General features: G+C 41.0%; 2 protein-coding genes across 2 annotated transcripts in view; both read right to left on the bottom strand.

Annotated features, from left to right (window-relative positions):
- Positions 1 to 9,769: 9,769 nt before the first annotated feature.
- On the bottom strand, positions 9,770 to 12,256 carry atoh1a (atonal bHLH transcription factor 1a). The gene is made up of 2 exons (XM_041041472.1): positions 11,742 to 12,256; positions 9,770 to 11,467 (listed from the first exon to the last, which is right to left on the bottom strand). The coding sequence occupies exons 1-2, from the start codon at positions 12,013 to 12,015 to the stop codon at positions 10,632 to 10,634; spliced, it is 1,110 nt and encodes a 369-aa protein (XP_040897406.1). The 5' UTR covers positions 12,016 to 12,256; the 3' UTR covers positions 9,770 to 10,631.
- Positions 12,257 to 20,677: 8,421 nt separating this feature from the next.
- The window catches only part of grid2 (glutamate receptor, ionotropic, delta 2), a 438,282-nt gene continuing 431,591 nt past the window's right edge, over positions 20,678 to 27,368 (bottom strand). The window contains exon 16 of the mRNA XM_041042607.1: positions 20,678 to 21,142. Coding sequence (XP_040898541.1) covers positions 20,678 to 21,142 — 465 coding nt within the window. The remainder of the gene's footprint in view (positions 21,143 to 27,368) is intronic.

Raw genomic sequence — 27,368 nt, forward strand, 5'->3', positions numbered from 1 at the left:
TTTTAATGTAATGAGGTTGTTACTTATAACGAGCGACTCAAATCCTAGCATTGTGACAGCATCCAAACTGATTTTTGCTTGAACAAGTCCAGGATTGTATGGGAGCACTGGAAAAGCCCATATTATTGTCACAATTCATGGGACACACATATGTGGCCTGCATTTTGTGTCACAGTACATGACCTCCCATGAGGGCAATGCAGGAACAAAAACCCTTTCCTATACAGGGAGTACAAGTTCAACTGATCTCTATTGTTGCCTCACTTCTTTTACAGATTTTGCGTAGTTGACCCCATTATGAAGACAAGTATAGAGTTTTTCTGGAAGAGTGCAGGATGTGTGGCTACTTTAGGTTGACACGTGGCACATGAAGAAACTTTGAGGGGAAATACTCACCTGAGAACTTTATAAAAACATCAGATAACAAACGCACATGAATACAGTCATTTTTGCAATGACAAAAGAAATGTCATCCCCCATTCTTAGAAAATATGAACTATATATTAATGTTTATCTATTAAAACTACAACAGCCATTTGCTGATGGCCATAATTCACTAGCGAGAGAACCATCCAAGACAGGCCCTGTCGATGAATTGCTCTTGCCAACAACAACATTTATCTGTGTTTTTTATGATAAGTAGTTCCCATGTCATGTGTGGGAAAGAGGGATGAGACAGATATTAAAGTTGTGTAGGCGAGACGGAGAGATATGGAGACAGAGACATACAGAGAGAGACAAAAGAGAGCAGGAGAGAGGTAGTCGGAGGGAGAATGATTGATTGATGTGGTCAGTGAGGCGTCACTGATCTCCACGGGAGCCCCCCCAATGAAGAGGATGTGGATTGGCCTTAATGGTGTGAAAACAGGCAGACTGCAGCACTAATCTGGGAGGAGGAGGAAGATAAGGACAGCCAAATCAGCTACAAACAAACAGAGTCAATGGGCTTGGAAATTTCTCGTGTTTGCAATAAAGATGGATTTTCATTTCACTAGTACCTTTAACACCATGGCAATTTATTATCATTTTTAAGATTAATAGTTAAATATGCAGACAGAGAGTGAGCTTCAGCCAAACAGGAATCAAACTGAGGGCTCGCTGCTCAGGGCATTTGCACCCATGTGGTATGTGCCCTAACCTCTCAGCTATCAGGTTGCCGCAAAGGTAACTTTTTTCTGTGCGGAAGGCATTTGTTCCAAAAATCCACAAACTTATTCTCACAGAATGAACTTATAGGTACACATTACTGACACTGAAGCAAGTAACATAACATACTGGGGAACATGATTTGAAAAGGGAAATGTCTCAACAGAACCAGGCAGTTTAACAGGTGGGATATAAGTCTAATCTCACAGTCAGTCAAGCAGCCATTGTTTATGTGTTTGTGTTACCCTGCAGAGAGGCTTGCTAATCCGTTACAGCAGTAGGAAATGTCTAGCTATATTAGCGGTGTTATCCTGCTGGGATCTTGTCTCTCAGTAAGGGTTCTTTATCCTTAAAGATACCCAGAGGCATTACCAACCAACAGACAACAAATGTACTTAGAAATTAATAGAGTTAAGACCATCTAAAAGAAATTTTCTCATCTAGCTCTGTAAGTTTTATGGTCAAAATTTCAGTTTCAAAACGGCTCTATAATAAATAGTGGTGTGAGGATGATTTGGAGATATCGTCATTAGATTTTAAATAGTCTTAATTAAATTTTAAAAGCAGAACTTGATGAAAACAAACTTGAGTTGAGGTATTTAAACTATTTTTTGTGAGGGTTGAGGTTCACAGACCCACTGTTACATTTCCTGTTTGGTTGAAAAGATCCATGTTAATCCAGTTCCTTCACTGTGGGAAGTAGTGTGCTGTTGTTTTAATCTGGCAGGGGGCTTGTTGTTTCTGAATATGCCCTGGAGCTATTGTTGTGAGTAAAAAGACCACTCGAGAAATACATGATAGCACCGCTCCTCTGTAAAGTGGGTGATGTGGAGCTGGGTGGGCTTTTCCTCAGGACTCAGAGGCCTTCTACTCAAGCAATCCTATTTCTAAAATGACACAATTTAAACAGAGCTCACCCATGGGAATAAGCAGTGCTTACATATTTAATCAAAATTTGTCACAACATGATACAGTGCACACTGTTTTGCCTAAGAAACTACATTTAAAATAATTATGAAAAATAAATGTGATTTGTACTGAATGTTTGATGAATGTAAGGAACAAACAGTCCGTATCTTAACTTTAGAATTAAGTGAAAGTCCTATTTGTGGTAGAATATCAAACAATAAACAAGCTGAATTTGGTTCTGGATCTGAAGTGAGACAGTTTAACACATCAACAGAGGTGTTGCTTAAAGCTTAATACTGTAACATTGAACAGGAACGTTATCTGATATACCTGGCTGATTTATGGAGTAGGCCAAAGGTGTGTGAGTACATGGCGTGCTGACAACAAGGGAGCCCAGATGGAGCTCATTCTGTATGTAATTGTGTGCGTGTGTGCGTGCGTGTTTCTACCTGTGCGACTTACACTGCATCAAGTTTTTGTCCCTGTAAATGCACTTGTGCCATTCTCCTTCTAAATTCTTGTGTCACTCTTAGTCACCAGATCTCAATTGCTTTCTTTTCAGTGCACAGAAATGGCTTTCCACAACTCCATTGTGACCTGCCTCCTTCCTGGATCGGTGGCTGAATGAACAGATTGAAAAGAGGGGGTTGAAAACGATAGGACATGTATCTCTAATTGGTAAGATGGAGGAAAAGATGTGCAAGTGCATGTACGTGTGAGCATGCACCAACACCACTGTGTGTCTATGTGCACTTGAGAGAAGGAGACAGGCAAGGTGAGGGGGTGTGCTCTCACTGTCTGTGCTCTGTGTGCTATGTGAGGGCGGGAGGAAAGGTGTAAGTGATACCCTTGTCTGTTCCCTACTTGCCCCACTCTGAGGCCGCTCCACCCAGGCCAGCCCGGGAGAGAGTGGGGGTCCCCTGGGAACTGGACAGGACGGCGGGCGGGGGGGCAGCACGGAGGCCAGGCTTTCAGCCATTATGAAAAGGAGCGGAATCAAATACAAGCAAAATCTCCTTCAATATACTGTATCCCTCACCTGAGTAGGGCTGCTGGCTGAAAGGAGATCCGCGGGGGCAACTGTACAATGGGCCTAGGAAGGACAAGAGAGGAGAGGAGAGGAGAGGAGAGAAGAGAGGTGAGATGTAGTTAATAGGTGAGTGGGGTCAAAAATAGCAAGGTTTAGTGAGAAAGAGAACTGTCTGCTGCTATCTGTCCACTGTCTGCCATTCTGCCATTCTGCTGTTGATTTTTGCACTGACATGGAGACAGAAGACTGACCAGCAGGCATCCTACACATTGCTTTAGAGGTTGAACATTAATCCTCATTATTATTCCCTTCTTCTTCTTACTCTTCTTCTGCTCCCCCTTGTTGCTCTTACTCTTGTTCTCGTCCTTGTTCCTGCTTAGACTCTTGTCCTTCTCTGACAAGAACCACAGCTCACCATTTTGATAATGGTCTTTCATGTCTTGAGGGTAAGACATATATGGGTGACATGGGTGACAAGCAAGAAAAACTTAAATGTAAAATACTCACATGTACAGTATATTCAGTTTCTCCACATTTCATTCACTTTAATTCTTCCTCCACAAAATTTTTCATTTTCAATTAATTCAATCTTTTTCACGCAGGTTCCTGAGATGATGCAGCAACACTGAGTTTGGTCACCTGGTTAATCTAATGAACCTGACACTGGTTACTCATCAAAGTGACAACCAGTGACGTATGGCTCCATGTTCTCGTGTGTACATGTTTGTACAGTACATGTGAATCTGGCAGATTGCCAGCAGAGGTTACGTGTGGTGAAAATGACCGGTGTCAAGTGAGTAGGTGGTGGAGGCACACCAATGGCTGCTCACGTGTGTTTAGAGACATACACGCACAGACACACATATAAGAACAACCTACCCCTCTGCACTCTTACCCTATCACACACCTCTCATGTTCCAAGGTGTGAAAAAGATGGAAAAGCACCTCCAGCCAAATCACTTCCGAAGTGCCCAGAGGTTTCTTTTCATGTGTGCAGAGTCAGTCAGAGTGAAGGTCTCTTCTCCAGCTGAGGAGGGCCGGCCGCACGCTCTCGGTAACCCGACCCTGCTGGAAGTCATAATGTGTCAAAAGAGTAAATAACCTTGCAGTTGAGGTGTTTCCTGTAGGGAAGTATAACTACACTACACATACACACCCACTCACAGGCAAACAGGTGGTGCACACACGCACACCTTTCAGTTGAAGAGTTTGTGTTATCTTTATATGACAAGGAAATGCAGTGTTTAAATAACTCAAAAGGAAAATAAAAAAATGACCCAAAGTAAATTAAAATGAGATATTTTAAGGTTTACAGGGTAACATCACAGTAAAAAAGGAAAATAAAACATCACAAAAATTAGTAAGTCAAGTTTTAGGGAGTGATTTAAAAGATTATACAGATGACACACTCACAGAGAATAAAATACACACACCAATTCACATGAAACAACATGCACCGAATGATACAAGCACACACACGAAACCTTTACATCCTCAAACATGCAAATCTACCAAACACACTCACACACACAAACACACACAATGCCATGTAACTGATTCCGCAGAAGCATTGAGTACTGTGGATAATTGGTAGCACCATTGTGCTGCTCTTCAATGGGCTGGTTACCCAAGAAGCCTCATGTTCGTGTTCATGTACATTTGCTTTGAAGGTGGCGGACACAAAGAGCTGAACCCTGCCCAGAACAAAGCCCTGGGAGACCCTGCTTCACCCACAGACGTCTTTCATGGAGAGAACCACAGAGATAAATGATCTTCTTCCTTGTGACAGTGTGCGTATACTGTGTGTGAGTGGGTTCAGTGTGTGTATGTGCAGGTGGACATTAAGGACTTTAAGGGATGGGCTGCTTGTCATAACAGAAACCACAGGATATATTTTGTCAAAATAATTTAACACCTCCTCTTTAGAAGATATAAATTCCTGAGCTTTGGGAAACTTTCAAAATAAGGCAAAAAATAAACAAACAAAAAAAAAACAACAACAAGTCAATAGTCTGTGTTGCAATAACTTTGTCTCTGTATCATTTTGAAGAGGATTTACTGTAATCACCCGAACACTTGCTCCATTTGATATTTTTTAGCAGCAGATTAGCCTGCAGTGTTTCATTGGCTTTCTGCTCCTGAATGGTCACGAACAATGAGACTGGTTGAGTCAAGATCAGGGAGGGATCACACAGCCATACTGCTGATTTCTTTGTGTTACGGCAAAGACGTTTTACTTGTGTCGAATTCTGGAAAGGCAATTCTAATAAAAGACAAACTAGACATTGGTGAACAACAGTATGTACATGAAAACAGTTGTGGACACCAAAAATTTGATGTGACAGAAATGCACATACAAATATACTAATTATTTGTATGTAACAAAAATAATTCACTCATTATTTTACTAAACTTTAACTGAACTTTGGGTAAAGTAATACAGTAAATAGACTGTTAATACAGTTATTACATGGTTATCCTTATCCTGGCACATCTTTAATGTCTGACTTGTGTGTTGTGGCCACTTCCTCAGCTAAAAAGTTAATTTTGAGCTGACTGCCTCAGGGCGCTGCTTTATACCAGATAAACTTAAGAGGAAAAGAACTAAGGGCTGATATTCTCCCACTGTAATTAGATTGCTTGATTTGCATATGAAGTGATGTGACTGTGTAAATACTTTGTTTCTGCACCAATGACCAATTTTTTTGCGGACTCCCTGAGTGATTGCATTAAACAGTACTTATGCATGGTTTAAGTTGTGTTTAAATTGCTTTTTGTTGAGTGGCTTTACTGATGTTTATGTTTTATAATTAGCCTGCATGTTTTACTATAAGCCACAAAGCAAATTTCTTTTCACAGGACAGTACAATTTAAAATGAATGAGTTATTGGTTATTCAAATCAGATTTATATACAAACAGATCACAATGTCAATAACAATGATCCACATGCCTACATTAGCTGATGTTGACAAGTTGTATGTACCTTTGTCAAATATACAAAAATATTTCCAAAAGAAAATCCCCAAAATATAACATTTTGCAGATTTCTCTCCAATAGAATAGAATAGAATAGAATAGAAAAGAATAGAATTGAGACCTGTGCTCATCAGATGCACAATGTACACATTGCTTGTATTTTATATATATGCTATGAGTCAGCTTTCCCAGTAATTTCAACAGCATTACACAGAAGATAACTGTAAATATAAATGCTACAATTTGTGTGACTGTGTCACAACACTACCAAGGAAACTCATTAACAATTAATAGAATCACTGAGTTGGAGCAGGCAATGCAACAGGTGCTCACTGCGTCACAGCTGCATTGTGTGTGTTTATATGATCGCTATGGGTTACGCAACAGTATAAGGTAATTCAGGGCTGTGGTGGCTAATGAGAGGTGAAGGCTTCAGGGTAATTTAAGGGTACAATTAAACTAAGAGGTGGTTATGGGTGTTAAACTAATTCATAAACTAATTGGTGGAACTTCACTGAACCACTCTGATAACATAACATAATCAAGCAATGATGCTGTAACTAAGCTTTTCTGTATGTCTATTTTGTCTGTCCCTTGCTTACTCTTACTGCCTGTAACTATTCATCGTGTCCCCTGTTGGTTGTCTCCACTCTCTCTTTTTTCCTCCCTCTCACTCTCTTATTATTCTGTCTCTTTCTGCCCATGGTGTCTTCACTCTCCATGCTCTCCCTGTCTCTCTCTCCCTCTCCCTCTCTCTCTGGGACAGCAGATGGAGACTATGGCCCAGTTCTGCCTTTTGTTCTGGGTCCCCAGAGAGACCTGTGGCTTTTTGGACAGCACACAGCTCGGCTCCCCATATCTCATACAAAATGCAAGCGCCTTTCTTTTCATTAAAAAAAGAAGCTGTGGAATGCACATATTCTCAGTATATTCATTGAAATGAGCATAACTACAGAGGCTTAAAACATGTTGAACACACCTCTTCACTAAAGAGCTCAGATCGACCCCTGTATGAGTTTATTTTATGCATAAAATCTATTTCTATGCACGATAATGTTAGTTATTTTACTTCTTCTAGCTGCCTGTCAGTTTTGAGATATTTACTTTGAACAGAACATAGTGTCATGACAGAGTATGGTTTCACAATTGTATTTACCTTATATTTTACATGATGCTTGTCACAACGAACAGATAAATTTCTCTTGAAACTTAGGAGCTGTCACAAGACAGTGTTCAAATAGTGCATTTGAGCGATAAGAGGAGACGGGAGCAAGTTAAACTCTGCATGACAACAGAAGTTTTAGTTTTCCTCCTTTCCTCACAACAGCATCCAAAGGCGTCAGTGCTTCTCAGGTTCTCTCTAACTCCACCGCTGTTGTTATTTTTCATAACGTCCGTGCGTAAATAATTAATGTATGTGAAACAGTGAAACCACAACCTGCCCAGCATCCCACCTGTTGAAGCAAGATGTTTTTACCTCCCACTTTTCATAGATACCACCATTGGTCAAAGAAATAAAGGTTATTAGTGGTCTTTATAAAAACACCATATACAAAAGCAGCCACTTGTTTCAGAAAAACAGTGTTGTGTTTTATCTGAAAACAACGCGTGGCTTTCTAATATGCAAAGTTTGTTAAATGTGGGCGACCGTCAACAGCTCCAGATATTAATCATAAGATAAGACTATAGTATTATTAAGCTGCGCCCCGTGGTTTCTGAGGTGAACCACGAATCTAAACGTAAACATCACACAAACTAGTCTTAAATGCCAAGACGCGGTTGTGGATTTCCTCATTACCCAAAGGTGGTTGCATGTATTTGCATGTATTTGCATTGCACGCATGACTGCTTTAAACAATAAAAAACAAACGTTTTTGTGGAAATCTGAAACGTTTTAAAAACCCGCAGGACAATCGCGATGATTTGCCGTTTATCTTCTCAGAAAACAATAGTTTTGTTGTTGTGTTTATGCAGCATCGCTTTGATATAGTCACGGAAACTTGATCACCTTTCACCGCAACACGAACTCGCTGCAGATGGCTGTCTGATCATACTCAGATACAGTTCCACGTGCATAAATTCTGTTAATAATTTAACACAGCATCTTCATGATAGTCCGCTTTATTCACAGCCTTCAGAAGGCGAGCAAAGGGGCACAGATTGTGATTGGCCAAAGTCGGTGGGTGGGGGACGGAGCACTGACAGGCAGCAGGTAGTTCAGGCAATTTCATGAATAATTTCTAAGTTTTTTTCCATTTATATATATATATTTTTTATTTTTACGCTCCTTTGTCCTCCAGGCTTTTGACACATAGTAGATGAGTCGCAAATAGGTTGGTGTAAAGGGGGGGGGGGGGACTCACTTCAGCCTGAGTCACGCAGCAGGACAGGTTGCCAGAGCCAGTGTGGTTGTAATGCGTGAGTCCACATGCGCGTGCTGGTTTGAGTTGATGGAGAGGCAGAAATAAAAGACAGAGAAAGAAGTAGAGGGGAGGAGGTGTGCCGACGTGTGTATGTGTGTGTGTGTTTGTGTGTAGTTCTTTCTTCAGTTGAGAAAGTGTGTTCCCTCTCGAGTCAGGTCCTCGGGGACACGGTGGGGACCCGTGAGCGCTCACCAGCTGACAGCGCGTGCTTCATTGAGGCCATCCAACACCTCGGCCCACGAGCCTGCCAACAATAGCCTGAAATTAATGCACACTCCCTATCACCAAATCTGGTATTCACCAAATGGACGACGTGGCAACAATTCAGAAAAAAAAAACTTTTCGTCGAGTGTGGAGAAGTTTGTTGCAACTCTGTGCTATAATTTAATGCAGCGCTTTTCTACGTCGAACAAACATTGCAGTTTCATACACTCAATCACAGGACTGTAGGCCGGGGGGCGCGTGCACCTGCGGCATATGGCGAGCGAGCGCGTGTTGGACACGTTTCATGCCGGTGTTAGTTTAGATAAATTACGTAAGAGGAGACCAAGTGCTTTAAGTTTCTTTAATTAAATGGAAATTATGTGGTCTTAAGTACAGAAACTTTTCCCACTTCCAAATTATAAAGTTTTATTCAAACTTTATTATCGCCTGAACCCTGTCAATTTACTCAACTTAGGCAACGTTTTAAAAATATATGCAAAGGTAGTCCTATACAATAAAAGTAGTATCAAAAATTACATAATTGAAGCTTTGAATTATCTTATATTTTTATTACAATATTTATCAAAGCCTAATAATAATACTAATACTAATAATAATAATAATTGCGTATTATTATTATTATTATTAGTAGTAGTAGTAGTACTAATATTGTTGTTGTTGGTGTTATTATTATTATTAACGATAACAATTAAAATAATAGCTATAATGGCTAGAAGCCATAAACCCAGCTTGGTCTCACCAAATGGCGTATGAATAACGCGCGCAAAGCTTAAAATGCCCGGAACGTCCCCGCTATTTAAACACAATCACCAGCACTTTAATAAACTTCAGTATTCCTGACTGATAAAATTCACACATAAATAACCACTCATTATTATTATTATTATTATTATTGTTGCTGTTGCTGTTAAGAGGGAAATATTTTGATGGAAATCTACAATTAAAATTTATTTTAAAAACAATCGAAAAAAAAAAAAAAAAAAAAAGAGTTCCCTGCAGTAATCTAAAAAGATGTGGTTGGAAACAACAGAGACAAAGAAACATTACATTTTCGTTTGCTTTTTTATTCCCAAAATCAAATTCATATAACAATAAATGGCAAAATGATAGCTTGTTTCAGCAAATTTAACTATGGAGTTATAAAAAGCAAATCAAATGAAACATAGCAATAAATACATGTCAATTAATCTCATCCAGTGAAAGCAAAAGACACTCAAGTTCATCTGAAGATACAAAAGAAAATACAAAAGAAGGCAGCAATGATGGCTACATTAAATAGGCTATTTGTATGGAATTGGCAGTACTACACTATCAAACAAATCAAAACAATATTGTTTATGGTTTGAAAACAAAAATCGCATTTCTCAAGCCTCTGGCTCATACATTTTTAAAGTGCACATCATGAACTTTTGAAGTTGCAAAACAAAATACATTATACAAACTGACAAGAACATGAATCACAACAAAACACATTTTATAGCTACAAAAAAGTTTTTTGTACATTATCAAATATAAACAGTTATGCATAAAGGTATGATTTTGTGGAAGACAGCATTTTTGGTCGGAGTGACGTGGGAAATACCCATGGCAGTGCTGCGCGCGACATGGCAGAGGGGTCTTCCAGCCACGTCTCCATGGAAACTGGAAATTATAGGCTGTAGGCTACATCTATTGGCAGAACCGAATTAGGGCTATATCACATAAAAAATAATCTTTCGACTATGCAAAAAGTTGATAAAATATAATTATTGTTAAAAATTGAACATAACGTTTTAGAAGAAGCTAAAATTTCTATCCTCTTAAAAAATGCATTTTGGTGAGCAACAGATAAACAGGAATGATTGACACGGATTGATACTATTTTGTTGTCGGCTGAAGTGAACGTTTAATAAAGTATAAGTATGTTTTAATTTTTAATTATTTAGAAAGAAACAGAGTGATGATGGTGACTGGGTAGCTTGAGTTCTGAAAGGTCATCTTCTTCACTTGAGTGGAGCTCCATCGCTATTTCATCGGAGTCACTGAAGTGGGAATGGGGGGAAAACTCTCCGTCGCTCCGGGGAGACTCTTTTCTTCCAACTCCGATCGGTGCCAGCGAAGTGCCTGGCCGGGTGGAGGATTTAGCAGAGGTCGAACACATCGCTTCTTCAACCATGGCGGAAAACGAACCGTCGTCGAAGGAGGAGCGGAAAGGCGTCCCGCCGATGTGGACAGGTAAGCTGCTACCTGAGGCGGGCACAGCCGCAGCTGTCCTGCAGGTTGTAGGAGAGGGGGAAGCTCTGTCTGTCGCTCCGTCAAAACCAACGGCGGAAGAAATCATAATGTCACACTTTGGCGAGTTGTTGTTACTTCTGGAGGTGTCGGTATTGCTGCTGTTGGAGGAGACTGGTCCTTGGAGCAGCTCAGCCAGAGCGTTGATGTAAATCTGCGCCATCTGTAAAGTTTCATATTTAGAGAGTTTCTTGTCGTTGTCAAACGCCGGGATGACGCTGCGCAGCTCGTCAAACGCGTGGTTAAGCCCGTGCATCCGCCTCCTCTCGCGCGCGTTGGCGGCCACGCGCCTCTGTTTCTGGATGCCGCTGATCGGTTTGCTGGACGGGGCTCTCTGTCTCGTAGATGCCTCCTCATCGGGCCCGGCGACCGTGCCTTTAAGACGACACAGGTCCCGGACTTTGAGCGAAGAAGAGGAGGGGCTCTTGGCAGATTTTCTGTAGCTGGGAGGGCTGGGATGGCCCGGTGACCCCGGGGAGCCACTCTCTGAAAAATGAAATAAACATTTACTGAATGGGTCTGGTTTGACAACAACCTATAATATATGCATATACTTCTGTGACTGTTTAGTAACATAATGTTTTAATTGTACAAAATAAACTTTGAACTTCTTTTTTATTTGCAAACTTCCTCCAAAAGGGCTTAAACACCACTGCGCATCCCAGTTGCCTGTTGCATATGATGCTTTATTGCAGGTGACATTGCTTTGAAAAGTCCAAATGTTGCAAGCAACGAAGAACTTATCAGAAGCATTTCTCACCTTGGTAGGAACCGGTGCTCGGGCAAGGCGAGTGCCGCAGGTAGTCGGGTGAAGTGGCGTGTGCCGTGCAGGTGCCAGAAGGCTGCACTGAAGCCAGCCAGGCGCGTGGGTCACTGCCGCTGTCCACGAGCGACAGTCCAGGTTCGTAGCGGGACTCCTCGAACTGTTGCTGCCCTCCCCTCTCCACCACTCTGGGGCTCTGCTGCCGCGAGCCGAGGGCTGCCACTGTCTCCAGGGCGTCTTTGCTCCAGTCGTCCACGCTTAGGACATCCATGTTTCCAGAAACCCAACAGGTAGGCAAAGTTAAACCGACTAGCGATCTCAGAAAAAAAGATTCTTAGAGGCACACACTACAATGCTGTCGCACTGTGTGGGTATAACGGTCGCGTGCGGGACTCCTTCTCTGGTGTCTCAAGGCGCGGCGTCGGTTTAAAAAGCGGCACGCGCCTGGGAGCCCCCCTCCTCGCGCTGGTCGCGTGTTGACGTCCAATGAGAAGCCTCGGTAAAGCCCGAGAGAGGTGATTATGGCCCCCCGAAGCCGGACTGTTTATGATAACGTAACGATTTAAGGAGTGTTTAACGCAAGGGAGGTAAGGGGAACCTCCCACAGGACGCACGTGCACGGGGCGGCGACAGTTTTAGGTAAGGAGCGTGGGCAGCGAGAGACGTGCGCAGCTGGGACAGGATTCCTACCTGTCCGAGCGTCTGTCTTAAATATCAGGCATGTCAGAGGGACGGAGAAGGAAAGAGATGTTGCAGAGGTTGAAAATGGCTAATTTTGTGCATTTGTGTCTCAAACGCAGCAGTGAAGCCCGATTAGTTCAACATTTTCCAGCAGAACACATTTTCCAGCAGAACACCAAAGTTCAAGTGAACAAAGACTAAGGCCCATCATGATAGGCCTATTACATTCATTTCTGGTAAGACAACTGAAAGCCCAAATGAACACTTTTTTAAACTCACAATTTAAGAAAAAGTTGTAGAAATGAGCAAACTTGACAGAATAAAACCTGACCAAAAAGAAAAGATTTTGGGATTAGTAAAGCTTGACCAAAAGTCAGCAAAAAAAAAAAAAAAAGATCTTTGAGGCTCCTGGGGCTCGCGCGCTCATTGTCAATTCATTCATTCTAAGATCATCTCCAGTTTCCATTTTTCTTTTGTAGCGGGTCTAAAACCTTTTGATCCAGCTCTCGGAACGCCCTGTCGATAGAAAGGGCTTCACAGGGAACGGAAACATGAGCAGGGGTCTCGCGCTCAACACTGTTTCCGTACTGACACGAGCTGTATGTGGCGCGCGGTTGCAACTGGAAGCAGTGAGGAGAAAGTACACACACACACACACACACACACACACACACACACACACACACACACACACACACACACACACACACACACACACACACACACACACACACACACGATGTGTCCTTAAACCTGTGACAGTACAACTGATCTTATTTCTAATGCTCACTTTTCCATTTTTCATTATTAGATATTTTAATTAAGAGCTGTGAACACAAGTTAAAAGGAGTAATTGTAAAGCTATAGACAAAAAAATTAAAAACTTTGGACAAATTACAAAGTTTGGACAAATTATAGCTGTTGAGGAAACCAGCTGCAGTCTACTGATCAAAGAAGCCATGCTTACTGAGATGCAAACTTTAGGCCTAACCTGGCAAATGAACAATGGGCTAATTGCTGGGTGGAAATTGGCTATTTAACCTAATTGCCACGGTCGATTTAGGATAAGAAGGATATAGCCTGAGCTACATGTTAGATACAGTAGCCCCAATGTATGTGGCACAATGATCAAGGGGGCAAGGCTACCTGTTACTATTCTTGCCCAGTCTCAGCCTTTTTGTCGGCAACTTTAAATGGCCGAAAACAACATTACAGGCAGTCAGCTACGACCCTATAAACATCACAACTTTGACATCAAATACACGCTAAGAATGGTTAGAAATATGGGTTTGGGTCCACAATCTGAAACTCGGGGAGCTGCAAATTACGGGGAAAACACAATTTGTGGGAAGAAATCCCATAATTTAAGAGATAACCCGACATCAGTCTTTTCTATTTTTTATTCATGTATTCATCATGAGGACGTCTTGCGGGCTAGAGGTCTGGCGCCGAGCGTTCGCCCCCTCTTCCCACCTACAAGCCCCCCATCCAACGGGCCGGGCCGGGCTCCTGAAGCTACCGACAGGTTGGATATTGTAGCTGGCGATTATTAAAGTGTCGCAGCCACAATGGAGACTCTATGTTCCATTGGTCACGCCTGGGGGGCTCCTCGATGGTAAGGAGGGGGGCTCCCATTCCAATGCGCGAGAAGAGTCTGCGTGCTGCCGCTTCTCATTCCCATCTCCCGGGAGACCGAGGCGCGACGGGCACGAGACTGGAGTGAGGGAAGCTGGACAGGGATTTAAAAACCTAACTGCAGCCTTTCCTAAATCCGCAAAATCGAGTATTGAATATTGTTCTTGATGAAGTACTCCTAAGGTATAAAACCAGCGTCACCGAGGATACTTTATTGTCTCCAAAGTTTAATAATTTGTTAAACCAATACTTGGCAAAGTGTAATTTACTTTAGACAGCGGTGGAAAGTAACTATGCATTTAATCAAGCACTGTACCTGAGAGGGAAATATCGCAGCAAAATAAGTGATGGGTATATACTCTCCTAAATTTTACTCCAGGGTCATTATTTTACTACTTTAATTACGACTTACTTTGAAGATCAACATTTTGCTCGTAAAAAAATGAAGTTACAAAGTACGATGCATTATCGAATAAAAGCTATGTTAATGCTCCTTACGTGTGTTACTTCAGTAATAATCCAATCATGTAAAACAACCCTTTTTTTGATACCTTAAGTACATTTTGCTCTGAATACTTTTGTACTTCTACTTGGGTAAAATTTTGAATGCAGGATACATAATGGAGCATTTCTACATTGTTGCCTTGCTTTTTTCCCTTCTCAAGTAAAAGCTGTATTTCTCCCAACACCAATAAATAAATAAATAAATAAAACAAGTTTATACTTTTGTTCTCAAAACCCTGCTTGCCCCCCAGAAACTATCAACACATTTTAAATGAGGGTGAACACTCATCAAACAAAAAAGATGAGCAGAATAACTTTAGGTATAGAATCACTTTCCATAGAGGTGAAATTACAAAAAGTCATGGCTTCACAACGGTGATGGCTGTGATCTCTCATAAATCAGAGGAGAGATCACAGTCATCAGTTTGGTTGTCACTCATGTGTCCAGTGGAATTCAAAGCACCATCAACATCTGATAAATTATTATTATTATTATTATTCCATTAACCTGCAACAGGTTTTGCAATGTCTGGCTGCGATTCAACTTGTCATTAAGTAAAAACTGAGCAAACTAACAGAGACAAGGAGACAAGGAAATCTCTGACATTGGGGGAACTAAACACTGCCTCTCTCTGGTTAAAAAAAGCTACTACAATGTAATGCTCCATTGAACTTGACAGCAGTGGTCCTCAGCAGTGTATCTCTCCAACAGTTAACAGCAGTACACAGGGCTTTGAACTGATAGCCTATGTGAAGCACATTGAATCACCCCTGGAATGAAATGCATTATACAAATACATTTTTGCCTTGCTCTGCATTTTTCATTTTGTTTTGTATTTTACATTTGAAATTTCTACATGAAATCCTTCAAACAAATTAGCCAACCTTCTTCCAATGCAAGGACAGCTTAGAAAAACCAAGCAGTGTGTTTCACAAAACTCCCAGCTTCAGACTCTCGAGTTGCTTGTGCAAAAAAAAAAAAAAAAGTTTGATTTGATGGTTTAATGTGAAATTGATTTTTTTCACACGGAGTAAGATGGCAGCCAGAAATGATCCAAGTTACAGCACAGGGAAGAGGACAGAACTCTAAGAGAATAAGTCATAATCGGCCACTTTTAATTTAAGATGGTGTTCAGCTGTGATAAAGGACTTCTGTTCTGTTCTGGATTCTGTTTCAGGTTTGAGTAAACCATAACAGACCATAAGCCCTTTACCACATGCTTCAAATACTGTTTGAATCATTCTCTTGGTGTCACACTTGCTAGAAGTTGTAAACAATGTAATTTCAGAGCTGTGCACCAACTGTGTGCCACAGAAACACAAGGGTCCAGGGCACAATGGGCCTGAATGCAACATGTGAATATATAAGTCCACCACCATTCACTTCATTCTAATACATGACCTCAATTTAAGATGGCAAGGAAAAAACTCTAAATCTAACTTGGACAAGCATATTTGGACACTCATCCAGCAAGAAAACCCTTTCTGGAAAGGAGCTGGTCTGTCTGGGGTAAGCACATGAGTACGCTCAAATACACACACACTGAATGTTCATATATTGTTTGAAGATGACAATCAGAAAGTTAGTACACTTTTTGGTTGCAACAGACAGCATGGTAGCACACACTTTCTTTTCTTTATGTTTCTGTACAGGACACTCAAGAATTCTTCACCTGTGTGCTCGACATGCTGAGATCTGTGAAATGTGGCTTACAGACGGCAGCAGTCAACATGGGCACAAGCTAGATCTGCCCTGTAAGTGCTTACATGGCCTTCCAGATGTTAATGTGTTATCCAATCGAAAAGGGAGGAGGACTACATCAACCTGGACAAAGTGGAGTCAGGTGTCTTACCTTGTAAGTTTGTAATGTAACCTACTTTCATCTGTTTCTTCCTCCTTTTTCTGTCAAAAGCTGGTTGATCCTCTGGCTTAAACGATTCAGATTCACCCCATCCTTCAGGCTGGAGAAGGTGGACAGCCCTGTGGTTCTAACAAGGGAGCTGGTGGTGAATCCTGAATGCAGAGATACAGAACAGGTAAAGAAGATATGTTCAGTAAAGAAATGTCACACTTCATTTGTAACACAAAGAAACCACTTTACTTTGACACAGTACAGTGTTTGGCAGCCAGAGATGTTGAAAATGAGCCAAGTCTTGAGATTTTAGAATCCAGTACCTTTTCAGATGTACCATTAACAAGTGTGTTCTCTCCTCTCAGGACATTACATCTGCGGCAGTGCTTATCGGGAAACATCTGGAGACTTGACAGACCGTTGGCTGACCTAAAGATTTGTATTTGTAGAAAACAAATGAGACCGTGTGACTGGGAGATGGGCAAATGGGATCATACATGACAAAAATACAGGATGAGGAGATTCGATAACAAAGTATTTCATATATTATTATTACTGCCTTTATAATAATAATGTATAGGTATTTGAAGAGAAAGACACAAAAGTACAGCTCTTGTCCTTAAAATCTAAAATCTATCCCACACATAAAATCATCTCACATCACCCAAACCTATTTCAAACAATTTACTTTAATTTACCTAACTTAAACCAATGAAATCCATAAAACTATGAGGCTTAATAATTTGCAGCTGAAAATGCTTTTTCATCCATAATTAAAGGACACCCTGAATCATCAATCAATCTATCAATCAATTTAGCTTGTTCTGGATCAATTGACTCTTTGAAATTTAAAAGGTCAAAATTACACTGAGACATGCAAGTTTACAAACCCCTCAAAGCCTATAGGTTAGTCCTTATTACAGATTTGGAATCATTCACTTTTTTAGACTGATCATCATGGATTCTTCTCTGACATTGCAAATCAGTTATCCTTTGTCATCAAGTGATGAATGTTGATAAAATAACGAAAATAAAATAAAAGACAGAGTGAAGGGAGAATCCTTACAAAAACCTGTTGGTTACAGCAACTTGGTACCAGTACCTGGGTTGACTTACCAGTACGATGTGACTGAAGTGACTTCTACTGGAAAAGAATGAAGACACTGTGGAGTGAAGGACCTTTGGCAATCTTGGAAGATGTTATGTCTGCTGGTGAAGTATTCTTTTGATTGCAGTGCTTCTGTTCACTAAAAAGAGCAAACAGTTATTTGTTATGTGGAAGGTTCTTTAGTGTAAAACTCTACCTCTATGAAGAGTTTGTCACCAGTGAAGTTTTTTCTGAGAATTTACTGATGTTCAAAGAGACATGAGGGAGAACTTAACTTCGAGGTGTCATTGCTGCCATTTTGTGTTTCCATGTCAGAGTTGAGCCCCTAAATCACAAAGAATAACAATACATAGCAGTAATTATTCACAATTTGCTGATAAATATTTTCTAAGTAATTGAAATTTAACGCCTTTCATTCATGGTTGTCTAGGATTAGCAAAGACAACAAATACGATCCCACTGTAGAAAACCTGTTTATTAGACAAATTATACACAGAAAGCTTTGCCACTTGTAACAGAGGCCCCACTTTGTTCAGTTTTTGAATAATATGCAACACATACAACAAAATAGGCCTATATTAAATACTGTACATCATAAATTTTTGAAAATTATCAAGTAAATCCTGTAGTTCTATGTATGAAATTAAAAATGTTAACAGATAGCGCAATAGCAAGTTTGTGCATGCTTTCTTTTTAATCAACTTGCCACTTTTTGTTATTTAGCCAGCAAATAATAAAATTAACTCAAGATGACATGAGAAAAAGCAAAGACTTTGTGTTTATGTTGACCGTGGGCAGGACAAGGGAAAACCAAATGCAGTAATGTGACTGCTAAACTCCACTAAAGCTCATCGTGATATACTCTTTTCTTTTTGTTAAACAAAAATAGCATCAACATGTAAAATATACATTTTTATAACGTCTCTTTCATTTATACTAAATAAAACTTTTTAAATGTCTGTGTCCTATTTGTCATTCAATAGCCATACTGTAGCCTAATATAAGAAAAGAATGCCTAAGAATGCTTGCTTCAAAACACTGTGGCTTGACTGAGTTCTCTACGCACAACATTTTGCGGTTTTAGTTCTTAAAGATAACAAACTGAAAACTTGTTCTAAACAACTAACATTATCAATTATTAATACAGTGTTAGTGAAAAAGGTTTGGTTCCATTTTACCACCCCACCCCCGAATCCACAAAATATCCTTTAATGCTCTTAATGTACCATTTCCCTTCCCACCCCAAAATGCACCTTAATGGTCTCATTTTAATTAATTGGCACTTTAAAAAAAACAAGTTATATAAACAGTACCCTTAACATTACAGATATGAAATAGAAGTATATTTCGGACTCATCTCGTAAGAGGCAGCCACTGGGTTCCGATGGCCGTTGACTCTTCGTGACATTCCCGTGACCCTAAAGCACAGCCACTGATCTGCTGCTCTTCAGTGTTTCCAATACACGGTGATATTTCAGGTTTAATTGGAAGTTGGGAGGGTACGACTAGCTAGTTGACATATAAGGCCTATACTGAAGATGCTGTTGCAATGGCTTCTCCTCAACACAAAATCAACTCCATTTCACCACTTGAACCTGATAAGAAGTGATCAATGAACTCGAACATGACATGACCTTACAGAATGAGCTTTTATCTTTTAAACACCAAGGCCATGGCAGCACTAAAATTAAGCAAAACAAGAAACAAAACAAAACAAAATTCAATGACAATGATGCAAAACCAGAGACTACAGCACTCATTTAGCAGTTTTTCAAAGATTGCTGAAGGAAAAAAAACAAGTAGACAGCTCAGAACAATGTTATTTTTTGTACTTCCTGACCAAAACACATTCCACGCATTAAAATCTTTTTTTTTTTTCAAAAACAAAATTCAATAAAAGACATATAATAAGCATAAGCTTTTTGAAGTCTTTCGGCTTGTCTTTTATGTTTTTTCTCTTTAAGTTGTTTTTTTGTATCATCCCTTTTTGATATCCCTCTCAGAGTCTGATTAGAGGATCTCACCTTCACTTGAAAAGCAGATAGCACAATACAGGTGAGAAAAGAAAAGGTCAGATCTACATACAATCACTTACAGGTCTGTGGGCACTGGTACAGTGCAGTGGGATTGACAAAAAGTCTTTAATGTGCATCAAAATGGTGAAAACAGTTTCAGGCTGATGCACCAAAATGGCAGAAATAGTTTAAGATCGATGCACCAAACTGGTGATTCTACAGTGTCATACTGTTGCACTGTCATGGCATTTCAACAGTTTTCAGACCGATGCACCATCACGGTGATTGCGTGTGTTCAGCTGTAAAGTCTTAGGTCTAGTCAGGCCACTGTGTGGACACCATCTTGGAGATGATTACACATTTAGAACCCCAGGTATTGGTGAAACAACACCAGAGAAGAGGAGAAAACTGAGTATGGACTCCCACATAGTGAAAAGGCAGAGTAAACCTGGAGAAGTGGAATCTTCCAATATTCACTGAGATGGGGCCTTTTCAAAACTACAAGGGGCTGCTGTATGCATTCCCAGGGCTACAGACAAAACTATGGGTTATATATACCTTCATAAAATAACTGCCCGATAATTGCTTATTAGTTGTTGTTGCTTCTTGGCTAAAGAGACCACCAGTCGTCCACCAATGGCAGCCCTGGAGCTCACAAGAATATAGAAATATTTCCTGTGGTTGGAGTCATATAAACTAAACCCTCCGAAGTGGGGTTCAGACAGTAATAGGAGTCAGGTCATTTCAGCAAATCTCCATTACATGAGGCAGTCCTCATGTCATAAAACAGAAACAATAAAAAAGATCCCCTTTCACACATATCCCCCAAAATAATCCCCCAAACAATCACAAGAACAACAACAATAAAGCAAAGATTCAAGCCCCCACCGCCCCAACTTCACCTCTGGCACCTCACCAACATGGTTTGCAGGAGGATAAGGAATGCCCCTCCACCTCCTTCGTCTTCTCCAAATATTAAACAGAGAGAATCCTATGTACACAGATCTCTATCTTCTGACTTTTTAGCTTAGCCATAATGTATTTGTTCTACCACCCCATGACTGACTCTAACCACCTCGCCTCCGCCTTCTACTCCTTCTCCTCCTCTTCCTTCAGAACTGTATCCTTAGCAACTCCTCATATGGAGGTGCCCCTGTCTGGATCATTGCCATATCCAAAGTTGGGTCCTGGACCTGTGGGCTGGTAGGGGATAGAGGACATTGTTTTAATGGGGCTGCGGAAGAAGCCACCGTTGGGGGCCCTCTGCCTGAAAGGGCCCACCCCGCCAGTCCGGTGGTCCTGGAGACCACCCCCGCCACCGCCACCGCTACCGAAACCAGCGGAAAATCCTGCGGCGGCTTTGGCAGAGAGGCTGCGGCTGAGGGTCTGGATCTGCTCAGGGATGAAGGTGGTGGTGGTGATGTGGGTGTTGCGGAAATCACTGATCTGCTCAAGTGCCTGGCGTGCAGCAGGCAGTGCATCCATGTCAAGGGGTGTTAAATCGACGGAAGAGGTGGAGAACTGCTTGTGGGGGCTCTCATCCTCGGTGCACAAGCTGTTAACCCGGCGGTGTAGGTGCTCCAGGTCGATCTCCTTATCGTCCTGCAGGTAGGGAGGGGCAGGAAAGGAGCAGGAAGGAGAAGCAGTGATGGTAAATGATAGAAGGGAAGAGAGGTTAATGGGAAGGAAGGAAAATTGGAATTAATATGAGGCAGGGAGGAAGATTTAGGAAAGGAAGGGTGAGAAAGGATGGCATAAGAGAAAGATCCAGGATCAGTGTTTAAGGGTGAGAGAGGAGGATGAGGGAAAGAGAATGGAGTAAAAAAGGGAATAGTAGGACAGAATGAGGGATGTGAATGTTGGAGGAGCAAGATGGTGAGAACGAAGATGAAAGGAATTAATTCAGGAAAGTTGGATAAAGGAAGGAAAGGAGAGAAAGGAGGTAAAGGAAAAGGAGTGAGGGTAGTGCAAATAGAGGAGTAAGGAAATGGAGAGAACAGTAACGGAAACAGAGCAAGTGTAGAGGGGATATATTTTTTTGAAAAAGAGGAAGTGGAGAAGGATGGGGTGTATTTGTATTCAAGCAATAGGGATGTCATCCATCCGACCAGTATAAATGGATAGTAAGAATAACAGGGAAAGCAGGAGAAGGTTGTTGGACAACGCAGAAGATAATATAATGAGGGAAAGACAGCATGCATATGGCCAAACAAAAGTATTGGCCCAAAAGAGATTCAAGTTGAGGTAAGTGCAGTAGTTAAGTGTGAAACCAAGAGTAAGGGTGACACAAAATAAAAGTAATCAATTAATGATTCATGGAAGTGAAGCAGGGATGTGACAGGAAGCAGGGGGAGCGAAAAGAGAGGAGGGGAAAGATGAAGGGAGGGATAGAGAAGCACACTCTGAGCTGTGGTGAGGATATTGAAAAGAGAGAAACATAACACACACTTCTACAAGGTCTTAAAGGGAGTGCAGATAATCTGGAATACACACAGAAAACACACCGCCGTCATGCTGTGTGCTCTGCCATTCCAGGGTGCTAGGTCTAGCAAGCGTTACCATTTATTATCTAAAATTACACTATAAATACAACTTATATAATGGAAGGCAGCCCAAATGCTCAACAATACCTTACTTGTGTATTTTTCCCTGCTTCTTGTCATCTGTATTCTGGCCATCATGCCAAAAAATTCACATTGAGATTGACATCTCGTTTTCAAGTGAATATTTTCCGGGCCACATACAATTCATCACTGCTGCTATTATGGCTTATATGCAAAATAGATGCTTTAACTTCAATCAAACAATGTTTTTAACAGTCTTAACAATCTTAACAAGTACACCTATAGACAAAGCACATAGATTAACTTAAGCTTTAACTTAACTTATTGTATAAGGTAAATGAAACTTACAAAAATTAAAAAGCATACATTATGTGACTATATTCACATATAAATAACTTATCCACGTGGCCTAAAAGATGGTAACACTCAGTGAAAGGTATTTCATGCTTTTACTGGATAGGGGAGGGTGGACAGTAGTGCAGGTGAAGTTAGTTTGCAATGAATGAGGTGAGGATATAGAGTGAGGGCTCAGGTGAGCAGTGTTGGAAGGTGCTGCTGAGAGTTTCCAAGACTTTTACATTTTTGCAGTCCACAAAGGTTGCAATGTACTTCTCTGCTTTTATGGGAGGTAGGGTAAGTTAAGGACTTCTGAAGGGTCTCAGAGGTAGGTGGTGGGTAGTGTGGGTGTTACATCAACTTTGAGGTGTCTCATTTTGGTGTTTTAGTCATCATGATCATATTGTTTGGGTAAAGGGAAAGAGGGTTTGTGAACAAAGGAGTCACATTATTGTGGGTAGATTTACTGACCGTGTCCTTTGGGTCTGGGGGATCTGGAGGGGGCTCTGGCCCTACTGTATGTAGCTCATGGACAGAGGGGACCAACAGTGGCGCCCCCTGGTTGCCATCTAAGGAGGGAACAGTGGGAGGAAGGAGAGGACGAGGGGGCACTAATGTTTGTCGTGATACTATCATACACACACTAAATGTTTAAAGGAGGGAATATTGAAGGGGTAGAGTCGGTATCAAAAGAAATGAAGGGAAGTGAGAGAGAAGAGTGATTCACAAATGGTCAGTCCACTGTCTGTGATAGGAGATTAATGGGGAACTATGAGGAGTGATTGAAAGGGACTGAGGTAAGGAAAAGTGAAAGGTTTTAGTGGGGAAGTGCTAGGACCTGACTGCATTTAAATTACTGCGAAGCAAAGTGTAATGTTTCCTCCATTATAATACCCACTATAACGCTACAGAAGAGAAGTCAACACTGAATAACCCAAATGATCATAATCTACACTGACATAAGTAAAATGATGAATCTAGATACCTGAAATGTATGTAAATATACATCTCTAATTTATGGTTTATTACAAAGGCATCATCTTGGAGATCAAAGCCAAGTTTTGACCATAAAACGGTTTTTGGCTTCATTTGTAATATGAGGTTCTGTGAAAATCTCTATATTACATCAAATAAATACTTCATCGCAGGCTTTTACCTGCATGTATAATTACACAGAACATGTAACTTTGACTGGTCAAAGATGATGTTCAATTTGCCTCTAGACAGAGAAACAGCACCCCCAAACGGCAGAAAGGCCTCATTGCACACATGGTCAACTGGCAACTTGCCAGATATATAAACGTTTCTGAAAGAGGTACATTTGCTTCCAGCAGAGAGATTGGTTATACTGTGAACACCAGAGTTTGAACCTTGCTCCCTGATGTGCATCCTTTTTCTAATTCCATTCTCATTTACATATCATGACATTTCAAATTACATCTGTCTTCAAGCTTTACTAACCAATGACTTATTTTTTATCTTCTATTGTATGTATAACCTTGGGGTGGGAGGTGAGGTGGTGAAGGTGGTCATTCTCATTTTGGGGGTGAGCTCGGAGGGGTTGGTGGGTTCGTAGGAGTGCTGCACAATAAGGGCGCAGGGAATGTCGCAGCATGCTGGGGGCTGGTAATGGGTGGCGGTGGGGGCAGTGGTGTTGGTGGTGTTGGGCGTCTGGTTCTGGGCCTGACCGCCCAAGGCAAGAGGGTGCTCATTGGTGCTGTGAGGGCAAGGATCGGCAGCTTGCCTGGCAGATGGGCCATCTGCCTGTGTCTGGTGTGAGTGTGTGATGTGTATGTTGGTGTGTGTGAGCAAAAGGAACAGGAGGAGAGAGACAGACAGAGAGAGGGTGATGAAAGAGAGATGTGAAGTAATTCATATAAATGTGTTTGTGTGTTTGTGTGCATGCAAGTTGAGTGGGAAGATTAAAACAAGCCAAAAAAAAGAAGCCAAACAGACACACAAGCAGACAAACAGCAGACGGGCAGAGACAGAGAAGGGATGAGTGACAGACAAGATCAGGCAGATGGAAGGATGGTAAGGTGGAGGAGAGAGAGAAGTCAATTGGAGAGACAGACGGGTGGGGGGTGATCGAGAAGAAAGACATGGCAGTCAGTCAGCGCACACAGTTAAGCAGGTCGTTCTGTGTTGTGTCCTCAGAGAGACATTCACACAGTCGTTATATACCTGGAAAGGGGAGATGTTTAAATGGCATTTTGTATTGCTCTCTCCCTCTCTCCCCCTCGCCCGCTACACCCCTCAACACAGTGTACTTATCTACAAAAACAAAACATGAAACAAAATATGACAGCTTTGAGCCACAGTGACACAGATCATTATATAGAGTTAGAATGAGGAGACCGGCAATTCCCATCCAAACCATAAAAAAAATCTAAATTAGGAGGTCAGCTTTTTTAGGTGTATCAAAGAAGCTGATACACGAGGAAATGCCTGTTCTTCTCATGCTAAATCTACATGGATTATATGAAATATCAGACACGGTCAAAACCACAGATGTAACCATTATGGAAGAGTTCTGACAATGACAATTATTTCTATATTGACCATTTGCAGCAACGGAGTTACTCTCAGTTTTGAATTTATGGAGATGCTGTTGATTCCAATGACAGAACTCTTCCATACAAACCTCTGGGAGAACATATATATATATATAGGCCAAAAAAGGCTAAAGCAATACAGCTGCCCTGGTATGAATGAAATGAGCTTCAGACACTCTGTCAGGCAATCGGGATATAGCTTGTTAAGAGAATCAAGATGTTAAAATTTAGACTAGCCTCCAAAACAGTGTTAAGGGCACCTTGATCCATTTTTCCATCAGCTATACAGTGCTATCATTACAAACATATCCAGACATCACGTGCCCAACCCAAAGTGAGTTCAAATGCTTTTGAACACAGTAAAACAGTAGCAATTCAGAGGATGATTAATTTCCAATAATATAGGGAAATGTATTCTAATGTGTTACCAAATGGAAAAATGGAACACGCTGTATTGCACCGTAGTCATAATTCTTTTGACTAAAATGTGTACTATCAAAACTCCCAATATAGCAGTGACGACTTGCAGGGAGACAGTTCCACAATTCCCTTTTATTTTGTGTACATAGCCTTGTAAAATGCGCTGGGTCATGATACATTTCTTATCATGACTCATTAGTGGGCTCTGTAAAAGTGTGTGTATTTGTGTTTGTGATTGTTTAAGCCCAGTAGAAAGACTCATGAGCAAACTGTTTACATCGATAAGCAGGCTCATAGATAATAATGTCAGCCATTCCGCCACACACAACACAGAACCATAGCACAAACACAAACACTGACAGATAGCCCACAGTCAAAAGCAGTTAACACAGCATTACAGCATAAGGTATGAATGTAACGGCATGTAAACACAGTATGTACAGTATGTGATTAGGCATGTTTTAGTATGTATAAGAAACAGAAACAAACAGCTTAGTTGAATTAGAGTTTGAGCGGTGGGTTGTGGGCTTTCATATATTCAGAAAGCATGTGTGAGTGCATGTATGTGGCCAGTGGGGGTGATGTTTTGGCCATACAGATTGATGGATGAACACAGTCATGATTTATGTCAGTATTTACTAATTTTAAGTGAATCACATCCATCTTAAGTTGTGTATGTGTCATTGCGGGTAAGATAACCTAGTTCTTGATGGCTGCTGGTGAAACAAGGAACAAACCACTGGTGCTTATGAAGCATGTTTACAACAAAGTGAACAAATGTATATCTTGCATTAATGGGTCTCATGATATGGCATATCTGACACAAAGTCCGAGCATTCGTTATACTGACACAAGCCTGGCATGATGGAGGAGGCGAGCGAAATGATGATGGTGTATGCATGCATGCGAGAAGGCAAGCTCATTGGTGGGTGTGAGTTACTGTAAGAGGGGCCATATTGGGGAAGTTGTTTGTCATCTCCACGGAGGACAAACGAGGAAATGTCTTTTGATTTTCTAATCAGGAATGTTTAGAAATGATTAGTGCTGTAATTTCGTACATAATCCACCAGTCAAACATCTGTGACAGCACACAGCTGATAATCCCATTGACAAAAGTAAATTCAATTCCAGTGCTATGCAAGTTCATTTAAAATGTTCAATGCAACAAAAATAAACAAAAATCTTGTGATATTGATGAACACCCTGTTGTTTTATCTCAGATATTACATTCAGTACTACATTCACTGCGTGGGAGTAGGGCATTGGAAGCAGACTCTTTATGCCAAGTCTGCACTCCTGATTCATACTCCTGGTACCAGTGTATCTTACTAAGCCAAGTATTCTAGACCAGTGTATAAAGAGTGGGTCACCAGACTTTCCTATTTAATGTGAAGCAAAAATGCACAGAAGGCTGTATGCTCCTGGCCCAGTGAGATAGTCTCAAGTGGTGTTAACATTCACTGTGACTGCAAGATGGATGCCAACGCGTTCTTCATTTAAACTGACAGAGAGCAAGGCATCTGGTGGAGTTAATTACAAGCTTTATGGTTTGCTTCACTTTATTAATTCAACTTTAGGAAGTTAGATGACATTAAACACACTAGACTTACTCCATGGGCCATGACTAAGGCCAAATTGCGTGCAGAGGCAGAGTTTTCCCCAGTTGATAAAATGCAACATACGCAATTTATCTAATTAGCTGCTTTGAAGTTGACTTAGATCTGTCTTCCTTCCTCCACTGAGTCAGGACATGCTGCAGTGGTTCCATCTTGACTCTCTCCTGTTCTGTTCTCAGCAGCCACCTTTGCAGCTGATTGCCCATTTGAAAACATTCTGCGCAGATGGTGATTTCAGTTCAGAGTATGGCATTTGCACAATTTTTTTATATATTACAACCTGATTTCTTTTAAGGGTAAATATGAAATAATGCCTCAGCCAAACTAAAAACTTTGA

Source organism: Toxotes jaculatrix, chromosome 7 (assembly GCF_017976425.1).
Source record: "Toxotes jaculatrix isolate fToxJac2 chromosome 7, fToxJac2.pri, whole genome shotgun sequence".
Taxonomy (NCBI): Eukaryota; Metazoa; Chordata; class Actinopteri; family Toxotidae; genus Toxotes; species Toxotes jaculatrix.